Source organism: Panulirus ornatus, chromosome 39 (assembly GCF_036320965.1).
Source record: "Panulirus ornatus isolate Po-2019 chromosome 39, ASM3632096v1, whole genome shotgun sequence".
Taxonomy (NCBI): Eukaryota; Metazoa; Arthropoda; class Malacostraca; order Decapoda; family Palinuridae; genus Panulirus; species Panulirus ornatus.
In genome coordinates this window covers 7626572-7639071 of record NC_092262.1, presented here as the reverse complement: position 1 = coordinate 7639071, position 12500 = coordinate 7626572, and the positions used below count along the sequence as shown (strand labels likewise).

Sequence of the window (12500 nt, the reverse complement as noted above, 5' to 3'; positions counted from 1 at the left end):
TGTGGTTTGATGGATGGATTGATACATGGAGGATTTGTAAGGGACGCGCCAGTGATGGGATAGATGATCGGCAGCGGGAAATGGGATCAGGAGGAGTGTTGTGAGTCCCGCGCTGCGACCCAGCTGAGTCAGGAGGTGGCAAAAGAGATTCCCGTGGCAGCCAAGGCCCGGGCGAGGGGCCTGGGACTGCAGGGAGACGTCGTTGATTGAGATGAAAACTGGCAGTGAGTGAAGGGAGGAAGACGTGCAGAGGGAAGTGGGCGATCGTGGTGGGCGAGCAAGGTGTGGGCGGCAGAGGAAGAGGGGCGGGCACGGCGGTGAACGGGAAGGAGGCAAGCATGGCGGGCCGCGAGCAGGAAAGGCGACATCCGGGCTGATCAGGGACGTTGATGGACGTGTTCGAGGCTGGGCCGGAGACCGCCGCATGACAGCTCCTCCTCCTCCACCTCCTCCTCCTCCTCCTCTTACATTTAGCCTCAACCTAACGTGTTGTAGTGATGAGGCTGTGTGTCACCGCGTGCAAGTCTCGTCTCTAATGAGTTATTGTAGTCAGGCCATCAATAATCAGTGTTATGGTTATCGTGAATTATCGTTTAGGTTGTCATTAACTAACTGGCTGGCGGAGTGTGGTCGAGGTTCCTAAGTAGAGGATTGTAAATATGGTAGTGAGTGTGCTACAGTTGAGGCCCAGTATAAGTGCCTCACACTGCCTGGTGAGGCCCAGTATAAGTGCCTCACACTGGCTGGTGAGGCCAGAGTAGAAGTGCCTCACACTGCCTGGTGAGGCCCATTGTAAATGCCTCACGCCGGCTGGTGAGGCCAGAGTAAGTACCTCATACTGGCTGGTGAGGCCAGAGTATAAGTGCCTCACACTGGCTGGTTAGGCCAGAGTATAAGTGCCTCACACTGGCTGGTTAGGCCAGAGTATAAGTGCCTCACACTGGCTGGTGAGGCCAGAGTAGAAGTGCCTCACACTGGTTATTGAGGTCGGTACAAGTGTCTCACACTGACAGTGATCCCCCCTCGTCCCTGGGAACATTATAATGTGTGCCATACTAATGGTTTGGCTTACGTCTCAGTGGGTCAACCCTCGTTTACTGGTGATGATTGTCCTGGTTGACTCCCTCGAGTACGTGGCCACGACGGTGCGACCCTCCCTGCACGACCTGGCCTTCGACCAAACCCTCGTGAGGCGTAGAGGAAGGGCCAGACTACCATATGTATACCCCACGGGTCGTGCACAAAGGCCGCTGCATTTCGTGCTCAAGGGTTGTTGTTCGTTGGCTACGCCGTCGTTCTCAAGGATGGCACTGTCGTGGTCGAGGCGTTGTCACTTAGTGAAGGAGTCAGAGGGACAGTGCTGGCCGGTGTGGGGGTGTGGTCAGCGGCGGCCTACAGGGGCGTGGTCCTCGCTGTGGTTGTGGTCAGCGGCCACCTGCAGATCCCGGCTGGTCTGTGTCGACGGCCGCTTTCCTGGCTGGACCTGCACATTGTCACGGCCGCTTTTCCAAGGACGCTTCTCTGGGCTGCTGCTTCGTGGACGTGCCTTTCCTCAAGGCCCCGGTTCCCCGGTCCAGCCACTTTCCCTGCAGCTTTCTATCACCCGCCTTTTTCATAGCCCCCCAAGGCCGCTCTCCCGGACCTGCCCTTGTGAAGGCCGTTCTGCCGGATGTAAGGACGCAGAATGGCCTCCAGTGAAGCTTCGTGGAGTCGGGTAATGGGGCTTGTCGCGCACGACGGCTCGTATGGAATCACGGGGTTGGTCGGCTGGCGGGGCGTTACCTTCCTGACGGCTGCGGTTTGTGGCGCACACGATCCGGTCGGTCTCCCGCTGCAGGGCGAATGAAAGTGCTCCGACGTACGTGTTTGTATACGAAACTCGTGAGCAACTCCTTACGATGCTTGGGCACGACGATACGATCTTTGAGTTCGATGAGACGATACTTGGGCACGACGGTACGATACTTGGGCACTGCGGTACGATACTCGAGCACGACGAACGGTTTGATCTTTTGAATTCGACAGTACGACACGAGTTCGACTATACGATACTCGAGCACGACGGTACGATACTTGAGCACGACGGTGCGATCCTCGAGCACGACGAACGGTTTGATCTTTTGAGTTCAACAGTACGACACTTGAGTTCGACGATACGATACTCGAGCACGACGGTACGATACTTAAGCACGACGGTACGATACTCGAGCACGACGGTACGATACTTGAGCACGACGGTACGATACTTGGGCACTGCGGTACGACCCTTGAACGCAACGGAGGACAGAGTCAGCCGTACCATCTTCCCCAAGGGCCACGTCCTCCTTCTGCAAGGGCCATGACTGACGTGCTCAAGGGTCGTATTCGCCAAGTTACTAGGGTTGTCACCTCTGTGTCCCCCAGGTATAGGGGGCGCGCGCGCCGAAGCCGCGATCAGTCACCCGGTACTTTGGCGATAAAGAGGGCCAGGTAAATCTAAATCAGGCTGACCCAGATGGCAAGACGTCGCTCTTAGGTCTTCAACTGTTTCATCTCCGGACCATAACCCGTATGGGTCAGTTTGTCCCAAGTTAAATACAGCTCGTGTTGACGTGAGGACGAGGAATGATGGAGCGGACTATTTGTGTGTGTGTGTGTGTGTGTGTGTGTGTGTGTGTGGGAATGTAACATTTTCATGTATCAGTCCCATTTTAGTACGAAGGTACGACCATTGAGCACGAGGGCACAAGTCTTTCGCACGACGGTACGACCCTTGAGCATGACGGTTACGACCCTTGGTCATGACAGAACGGCCCTTGGGTACGATGGTCTTGTCTTTGACCTTACCTCTCAGCGTCAGGTCAAAAAGGCTAAGCCATCATTCCCAAGGATCGTACCGTCGTACTCAAGGATCGTACCATCGTACTCAAGGGTCGCACCGTCGTGCTCAAGGATCGTACCGTCGTACTCAAGGATCGTACCGTCGTACTCAAGGGTCGCACCGTCGTGCTCAAGGATCGTACCGTCGTACTCAAGGATCGTACCATCGTACTCAAGGGTCGCACCGTCGTGCTCAAGGATCGTACCGTCGTACTCAAGGATCGTACCGTCGTACTCAAGGGTCGCACCGTCGTACTCAAGGGTCGCACCGTCGTGCTCAAGGATCGCACCGTCGTGCTCAAGGGTCTTACCTTCGTGCGAAAGTCTTGATCCTTCGTGCGAAAGTCTTGAGCCTTCGTTTTCAGTGGTTGTATCTTCGTGCGAAAGTCTTGTGCCTTCATGCTCAGTAGTCGTACTTTCGTGCTCAGTGGTCGTGCCTTCATGCTCAATAGTCGCACCTCCTTGCGAAAGGCTTGTGCCTTCGTGCTCAGTGGTCGTACCTTCGTGCGAAAGTCTTGTGCCTTCGTGCTCAGTGGTCGTACCTTCGTGTGAAAGGCTTGTGCCTTCGTGCTCAATATCGTATCTTCGCGCGAAAGGCTTGTACCTTCGTGCTCAGTGGTCGTACCTTCGTACGAAAGTCTTGTGCCTTCGTGCTCAGTGGTCGTACCTCCTTGCGAAAGTCTTGTTCTTTCGTGCTCAGTAGTCGTACCTTCGTGCTCAATAGTCGTACCTTCGTGCTCAGTGGTCGTGCCTTCGTGCTCAATAGTCGTACCTTCGTGCTCAGTGGTCGTGCTTTCGTGCTCAATAGTCGTACCTCCATACGAAAGTCTTGTTCCTTCATGCTCAGTGGTCGTACCTTCGTGCGAAAGGCTTGTGCCCTCGTGCGAAAGGGGGTGTTCAGAAACGTAACATACATGCATTCGCTGCAGCTGATCTCGATTGGTGAGGGCGCGAGTGTGTGATGATGCGATGGTAAAGCCAACTTGAAAATATGGCGAGAAACAGAGAGAAGAAACAGCCAACCTTGGCTCGCGTAGCGGGCATGCCACCTGTCACCCGTGGTGCTGTGTTGGAGGGCAACGCTCGGCTATGTTGGAGGTTATTGCCCGGCTATGGTGCAAATGTTGGAGGCTAGTGGTCGGCTGTGGTGCTGATGTTGGAGGCTAGTGGCCGGCTATGGTGCTAATGTTGGAGGCTAGTGGCCGGGTATGGTGCAAATGTTGAAGGCTAGTGGCCGGCTATGGTGCTAATGTTGGAGGCTAGTGGCCGGCTATGGTGCAAATGTTGAAGGCTAGTGGCCGGCTGTGGTGCTAATGTTGGAGGCTAGTGGCCGGCTATGGTGCAAATGTTGAAGGCTAGTGGCCGGCTATGGTGCTAATGTTGGAGGCTAGTGGCCGGCTATGGTGCAAATGTTGAAGGCTAGTGGTCGGCTGTGGTGCTAATGTTGAAGGCTAGTGGCCGGCTGTGGTGCAAATGTTGAAGGCTAGTGGCCGGCTATGGTGCAAATGTTGAAGGCTAGTGGCCGGCTGTGGTGCAAATGTTGAGGCTAGTGGCCGGCTATGGTGCTAATGTTGGAGGCTAGTGGTCGGCTATGGTGCTAATGTTGGAGGCTAGTGGCCGGCTATGGTGCTAATGTTGAAGGCTAGTGGCCGGCTATGGTGCTAATGTTGAAGGCTGGTGGCCGGGTATGGTGCAAATGTTGAAGGCTAGTGGCCGGCTATGGTGCTAATGTTGGAGGCTAGTGGCCGGCTATGGTGCTAATGTTGGAGGCTAGTGGCCGGCTGTGGTGCTAATGTTGAAGGCTAGTGGCCGGCTTTGGTGCTAATGTTGAAGGCTAGTGGCCGGCTATGGTGCTAATGTTGAAGGCTAGTGGCCGGCTGTGGTGCTAATGTTGAAGGCTAGTGGCCGGCTGTGGTGCTAATGTTGAAGGCTAGTGGCCGGCTGTGGTGCTAATGTTGAAGGCTAGTGGCCGGCTGTGGTGCTAATGTTGAAGGCTAGTGGCCGGCTGTGGTGCTAATGTTGAAGGCTAGTGGCCGGCTGTGGTGCTAATGTTGAAGGCTAGTGGCCGGCTGTGGTGCTAATGTTGAAGGCTAGTGGCCGGCTGTGGTGCTAATGTTGAAGGCTAGTGGCCGGCTGTGGTGCTAATGTTGAAGGCTAGTGGCCGGCTGTGGTGCTAATGTTGAAGGCTAGTGGCCGGCTGTGGTGCTAATGTTGAAGGCTAGTGGCCGGCTGTGGTGCTTATGTTGAAGTTCAAGCTAGTGGCTGGCTGTTGATGGTGCTGTGTTAGCGATCGTCCATGATATATTGCTATGATGGAAGACATTGCTCGGCTGTGATGTTGCTGTGTTGGGCCTGTTGCTCGCCGTTGTCTTAAGAGGGCAGTGCTCCGCTATCAGAGCGGGCATTGCTCAGCTATGTTAGAGGGAGTATGCCCGGCTATAATGCCTCGCCCTCAGCTTCAAGGGTCGAGAATATATTCCCCTCCCCTGTTGGGAGGTATTAGCTCAAGCTTGAACGCATATGTACTCACCCTCATTGCCCCTTGATAGACCTTGTTATTTACATGTGAAAGTCATTATTTACGTGTAAAAGTCATTATTTACGAGTAAAAGTCATTATTTACGAGTAAAATTCATTATTTACGTGTAAAAGTCATTATTTACGTGTAAAAGTCATTATTTACGTGTAAAAGTCATTATTTACGTGTAAAAGTCATTATTTACGTGTAAAAGTCATTATTTATGTGTAAAAGTCATTATTTACGTGTAAAAGTCATTATTTATGTGTAAAAGTCATTATTTATGTGTAAAAGTCATTATTTATGTGTAAAAGTTATGCATATTAATGATTAGGTTAATTATCAGGGAAGGAGAGTGAAAGTGAGTGAGTGAGTGAGGGTAGATAATGAAGGCTTGGCGTTACCGCAGGGAGTGAGTGATGGTGCGGGCTCGCGGGCAGCGTGATGGGCACGGGCGGCGAGGCTGCGGCCATGGTGATCATCACCCTCCTCGCCATCCTGGGAAACGCGCTGGTCGTGGTCACCCTCCTGCGGCGCTCCCTCCTCCACCACCCCTCCAACAGGTAGGTCCTCGCCTCCTCCACCACCCCTCCAACAGGTAGGTCCTCGCCTCCTCCACCACCCCTCCAACAGGTAGGTCCTCGCCTCCTCCACCACCCCTCCAACAGGTAGGTCCTCGCCTCCTCCACCACCCCTGCAACAGGTAGGTCCTCGCCTCCTCCACCGGTACACACCTCCAACAGGTAGGTCCTCGCCTCCTCCACCGGTACACACCTCCAACAGGTAGGTCCTCGCCTCCTCCACCGGTACACACCTCCAACAGGTAGGTCCTCGCCTCCTCCACCGGTACACACCTCCAACAGGTAGGTCCTCGCCTCCTCCACCGGTACACACCTCCAACAGGTAGGTCCTCCTCCGCCAGTGCACCCTACTCCAAGGGCTCGGTGTTCCACCACTGCTCCTGCAAGTGAGGAGTCCTCCTCCACCTTCTCCTCGGTCAAGTGTTAGGTCCTCCTCCTCCTCCACCTCCATCAGGTAAGCTCCTCCTGCAGTGGACGGCCCACCAGGAATGAGCCCTCAGGGCTACGTGACTCAGCCACACGTGGACAGCCATTCTCCCCCCCCCCCACCACACACACACACACACACACACACACACACACACACACACACACACACACACACACACCTCGCATTCCTCCCACCCCAGAGCGACCGCCGCTCCCTTCCCTCATAATACCCATCTGCCGAGGTGGCAGCTACCTCCCAGCTAGCCAGGGGTCGTCCTGATAACAGTAGTAGTAGTAGTTGTTGTTGTTGTAGTAGTAGTAGTAGTGGAAATGATAGTAGTGGTAGTAGTGGTGGTGGTGGAAATGATAGTAGTAGTAGTAGTAGTAGTAGTAGTAGTAATAGGAGTAGTGGTGGTAGTTGTGGAAATGATAGTAGTGGTAGTAGTAGTAGTAGTAGTGGTGGTGGTGGAAATGATAGTAGTGGTAGTAGTAGTAGTAGTAGTAGTAGTAGTAATAGGAGTAGTGGTGGTAGTTGTGGAAATGATAGTAGTGGTAGTAGTAGTAGTAGTAGTGGTGGTGGTGGAAATGATAGTAGTGGTAGTAGTAGTAGTAGTAGTGGTGGTGGTGGAAATGATAGTAGTGGTAGTAGTAGTAGTAGTGGTGGTGGTGGAAATGATAGTAGTGGTAGTAGTAGTAGTAGTAGTGGTGGTGGTGGAAATGATAGTAGTGGTAGTATTAGTAGTAGTGGTAGTGGAAATGATAGTAGTGGTAGTAGTAGTAGTAGTGGTGGTGGTGGTGGAAATGATAGTAGTGGTAGTAGTAGTAGTAGTAGTGGTGGTGGTGGTGGAAATGATAGTAGTGGTAGTAGTAGTAGTAGTGGTGGTAGTGGAAATGATAGTAGTGGTAGTAGTAGTATTAGTGGTGGTGGTGGAAATGATAGTAGTGGTAGTAGTAGTAGTAGTGGTGGTGGTGGAAATGATAGTAGTGGTAGTAGTAGTAGTGGTGGTGGTGGTGGAAATGATAGTAGTGGTAGTAGTAGTAGTAGTAGTGGTGGTGGAAATGATAGTAGTGGTAGCAGTAATAGTAGCAGTGGTGGAAATGATAGTAGTGGTAGCAGTAATAGTAGCAGTGGTGGAAATGATAGTAGTGGTAGCAGTAATAGTAGCAGTGGTGGAAATGATAGTAGTGGTGGTAGTAGTAGTAGTAGCAGTGGTGGAAATGATAGTAGTGGGTGGTAGTAGTAGTAGTGGTGGGTGTGGAAATGTATATAGTGGTAGTAGTTAGTAGTATGGTAGTGTGGTAGTAGTATGGTGTATAGTAGTAGTGGTGGAAATAGTGTGTAGTAGTAGTAGTGTGGTGGTGTAAGATAGTAGTGGTGGATAGTAGTATAGTGAGTGTGAGTAGTAGTGGTGTAGTAGTAGTAGTGTGGTGGTGGAAATGATAGTATGTGTGTAGTAGTAGTGTAGTAATAGTGGTAGGTAGTAGTAGTGGTGGTGGTTAATGTATGTAGTAGTAGGTGGTGGTGAAATGATAGTAGTGGTAGTAGTAGTAGTAGTGTGGTGGTATGTAGTAGTGGAGTAGGTAGTAGTAGTAGTGGTGGTGTGGAAATGATAGTAGTGGTAGGTAGTAGTAGTAGTGGTGGTGGAAATGATAGTAGTGGTGGTATAGTAGTAGTGGTGGAATGTAGTAGTGTATAGTGAGTAGTGAGTGTGTAGTGTGGAAATGATAGTAGTGGTAGCAGTAGTAGTAGTGGTGGTGGTGGTAGTCGTGGTAGTAGTGGTAGTAGTAGTAGTGGTGGTAGTAGTAGTAGTGGTGGTGGTGGAAATGATAGTAGTGGTGGTAGTAGTAGTAGTGGTGGTGGTGGAAATGATAGTAGTGGTAGCAGTAGTAGTAGTGGTGGTGGTGGTAGTCGTGGTAGTAGTGGTAGTAGTAGTAGTGGTGGTAGTAGTAGTAGTGGTGGTAGTAGTAGTGGTGGTAGTAGTAGTAGTGGTGGTGGTGGAAATGATAGTAGTGGTGGTAGTAGTAGTAGTGGTGGTAGTAGTAGTGGTGGTAGTAGTAGTAGTGGTGGTGGTGGAAATGATAGTAGTGGTGGTAGTAGTAGTAGTGGTGGTAGTAGTAGTGGTGGTAGTAGTAGTAGTGGTGGTGGTGGAAATGATAGTAGTGGTGGTAGTAGTAGTAGTGGTGGTAGTAGTAGTGGTGGTAGTAGTAGTAGTGGTGGTGGTGGAAATGATAGTAGTGGTGGTAGTAGTAGTAGTGGTGGTAGTAGTAGTGGTGGTAGTAGTAGTAGTAGCAGTGGTGGAAATGATAGTAGTGGTGGTAGTAGTAGTAGTGGTGGTGGTGGAAATGATAGTAGTGGTGGTAGTAGTAGTAGTGGTGGTAGTAGTAGTGGTGGTAGTAGTAGTAGTAGCAGTGGTGGAAATGATAGTAGTGGTGGTAGTAGTAGTAGTGGTGGTAGTAGTAGTGGTGGTGGTGGTAGTCACTACATTCCTGGGTTCACAGGAGGCGACGCGGTCCACACCAGGTGTGGCTGCGACCCCAGCACGCGGGGGTGTGGGGTGGGTGGGTTTTGGAGTGAGCACCTCTTGGGGGGGTGGACACATATTCTCTGGGTCAGGGAACATGGTGGAGGAGGCTGCCCCACACACACACGGCGCGCGCAAGGCCACACGCACGCCACTGTAAATCCCTGTTGATGGCTCATTTCATCCGCTATGGCGGTGGGTGAGGAGAATCCACCTGTTGTATGTTCGTCAAGGTTAGTATAACGAGGGATGGCAACCCATGACGTGCAGCTTGTGGTCACTGGACAGTAGGTGTCCGTGACGGTGGAAGACCGTGTTTATGTTTTCACTGACCTTCACGGCACGGCGACACGACCCTTGGCTTCGATGGCCTGGCCTCCGACCTGACCCATGTGGGCCACTCATGGGGGTGGCCGGACGTGGGCCACTCATGGGGGTGGCCGGATGTGGGCCACTCATGGGGGTGGCTGGACGTTGGCCACTCATGGGTGTGCCCGGACGTGGGCTCTGGTTGTGGCGCATTTTAACACGGCAGCTGGAGAGTGGAAGTGAGCCATTGAGGCCTTTTATATTTTCGTATGTAGTCCTGGCGTTACCTCATTAACGAGGGAAATGGCCAAGACGTATGAAAAATAAAATCATACATGTGTGGCGTAATGGAGACTCTTGGGTTTTATCGTTCCAAAATAGTTTCGGTCCAGAGCGCGTGGCTCCCCCTCTGTGTCGGCGGAGGAGGTGAGGTGTTGTGGTGATGTGGGATATGACTTGGCTGTTGTAGGTGACCACATCCCTCCTCCTCCAGGAGCACCTGCCACCTGATACGAGGGATTAGGGACTCCCTCAGAATGGGGCGTGGTCTCCGCCCGTGGCTCCTGGGGTGTGGGGTCGGGATGGGACCTGCTTTTTCGCCTCCTCCTCCTGCTCCCCTTTCTCTTCCTCTTCTTTTTCACCTCCTCCTCCTCCTCCCTTTCTCTTCCTCTTCTTTTTCACCTCCTCCTCCTCCTCCTCCTCCTCCTCCTCCTCCTCCTCCTCCTCCTCCTCCTCCTCTTCCTCCTCCTCCTCCTTCTACTACTACTACTACTACTACTACTACTACTACTACTACTACTACTCCTACTACTACTACTACTACTACTACTACTACTCCCCTTTCTCTTCCTCTTCTTTTTCTCCTCCTCCTCCTCCTACTCGAACCATGGGTAAGGACATTTCTGAGCCATTTTCCAACCCCCGCATCTGTACAGTCGGGAATGAGGGACCTGTGTCGAGCAGCTTGCTGGGGGACTCTGCTATAGAAAGCCGTGCCAGACGTAAGGTCGCCCAGGAGCGCCCCCTCTCCATTTCTGGTTCACCGTGAACGCGGCTCTTAACAAGTGGAACCAATTACTGGGCTGTCTTGGCTGCTGCTGCTGCTACTGTCGTCTTCTGCGCCGGTGGAACGAGGTATACGTGAAGGATAGGGAGGGAGGGAGAGAGGCACAGGTGCGACGAGAGGGCGGGGATAGGGACAAGATTGTGGAGCGAGGGATGCGTGAAGGATAGGGAGAGGGAGAGGCACAGGTGCGACGAGAGGGCGGGGATAGGGACAAGATTGTGGAGCGAGGGATACGTGAAGGATAGGGAGAGGGAGAGGCAAAGGTGGACGAGAGGGCGGGGATAGGGACAAGATTGTGGAGCGAGGGATATGTGAAGGATAGGGAGAGGGAGAGGCACAGGTGCGACGAGAGGGCGGGGATAGGGACAAGATTGTGGGGCGAGGGATATGTGAAGGATAGGGAGAGGGAGAGGCACAGGTGCGACGAGAGGGTGGGGATAGGGACAAGATTGTGGACGAGGGATACGTGAGGGATAGGGAGAGGGAGAGGCACAGGTGGACGAGAGGGCGGGGATAGGGACAAGATTGTGGACGGGATAAGGAGAGTGGCTGAGGTCGGACGGGACGGGGTGGGCTGGGGACATTGGCGGAGGTTGGACGGGACGGGAAGGAATGGGGGACCAGTGGCCCAGTGGCTGAGTTTTGGACGGGACATGTAGGAATGGGGCACTCAGCTATTGTTCAGTCCCGGTAATGGGTGGGGGCACTCAGCTATTGTTCAGTCCCCCCCAGAGAAGGCCCTCTGTGGGTAAGGGGTGGGGGCACTCGGCTATTGTTCAGTCCTCCCCAGAGAAGGCCCTCTGTGGGTAAGGGGGGGGCACTCGGCTATTGTTCAGTCCCCCCCAGAGAGAAGACCCTCTGGGGGTAAGGGGTGGGGCACTAGGCTATTGTTCAGTCCCCCCCAGAGAGAAGACCCTCTGGGGGTAAGGGGGGGGGGGGTAATCGTCCCTGAGGAAGGTGTGTGGGGGGGGAGGAGAGTGTCCCCCCCATGGGAGATAATAGGCTGGCAAGAGTTTAAGGGGGGATTCGAGGCTGGAGACTTGATATACATGTGTAGCCACTGGTCATGTCGACAATGGGGTCCCCCCTCCACCACCAACACGTCTGCCACAGCGGTCGGGTATAGGATGGGGGGCCTGCTGACCTCTGACCTGACCCCCGCATGGATGATAAGGACGTGTGTGGTTTCGAGCTCCCGTTGTCACGTCGACTGTTAACGGGATCAGGTGTCACGATCCAGGTTGTTAAATAATGCCGTCTTTTTCTGTTGCTCTCTCACCGGCATCCCTTTTCTGTTTCGTCTTCTGTTTTGGAACTGATGATCGTGTTGCTTCCGTTTTCGACTTGTGTGAGGCCGCCATATTTTGTGATTTAGTCTTTCTCAGTCTTAATTATGTATAATAATAATAATAATGATAGTAATTATTATAATTATTATTATCATTATTATTATTATTATTATTGTTATTGCGAAAGCTGAACATTGTAGCCGAAGCCCTTGTGGTATCCCTCGTTTTCTGGAGGAGGTGTTGGTGGCAAGAGCCAGGTGTTTGGTCACCGGGTGTAGATGTGTCTTTTTTAATTTCGAAGTCATTATGTGGTGTAACGCGAGCCACCACAGGTACCCTGCCTGGTCAGGAACGAAGCCGTGTTGTGGTGAGGTACGGTGTATTATCCCTCCCCCGCCACACCTGGTGTGGTAGTGCCTGTCCCCCGCCACACCTGGTGTGGTGGTGCCTGTCCCCCGCCACACCTGGTGTGGTGGTGCCTGTCCCCCGCCACACCGGGTGTGGTGGTGCCTATCTCGTCCTTTGGGTGTGTAAGAGGGGGCCATGGTCACGCACTGTGTCATCTTCTGTCTGACCAGGTCATCCAGGGGTCAGAGGTCAGCGTCCGCTAAGGTCGGGCGGACTTCCTGGTTAGGTGGAGGTCAGGTCACCCCCCCTGGGGTCACTGTTGTTATAGTTTTCGTCCTGGTGCTTGACCTGTAACAGGTGAGGTCACAACACTCCTTAAGTGGAGTATGTGTGGTACGGGGGTGGAGGTGGGTGTGGTATAGGGGTAGAAGTGTGTGTGGTACGGGGTGGAGATGGTTGTGGTACGGGGGTGGAGGTATGTGTGGTACGGGGGTGGAGGTGTGTGTGGTACGGTGGTGGAGGTGGTTGTAGTACGGGGATGGAGGTGTGTGTTTGGTACGGGGGTAGAAGTGGTTGTGG

At 53.0% G+C, this 12500-nt stretch overlaps 1 protein-coding gene across 4 annotated transcripts in view; it reads left to right on the top strand.

Moving 5' to 3' along the window:
• The window catches only part of LOC139761083 (uncharacterized), a 160926-nt gene that overhangs the window by 99845 nt on the left and 48581 nt on the right, over positions 1–12500 (top strand). For 3 of the 4 annotated variants that reach the window (XM_071684929.1, XM_071684927.1, XM_071684926.1), the window contains exon 3: positions 5787–5940. In XM_071684929.1, coding sequence (XP_071541030.1) covers positions 5822–5940 — 119 coding nt within the window. In that variant the 5' untranslated portion in view covers positions 5787–5821. Of the gene's footprint in view, positions 1–5786; positions 5941–6027; positions 6046–12500 lie in introns of those variants that run through there. The other variant, XM_071684931.1, reaches the window with a different exon arrangement.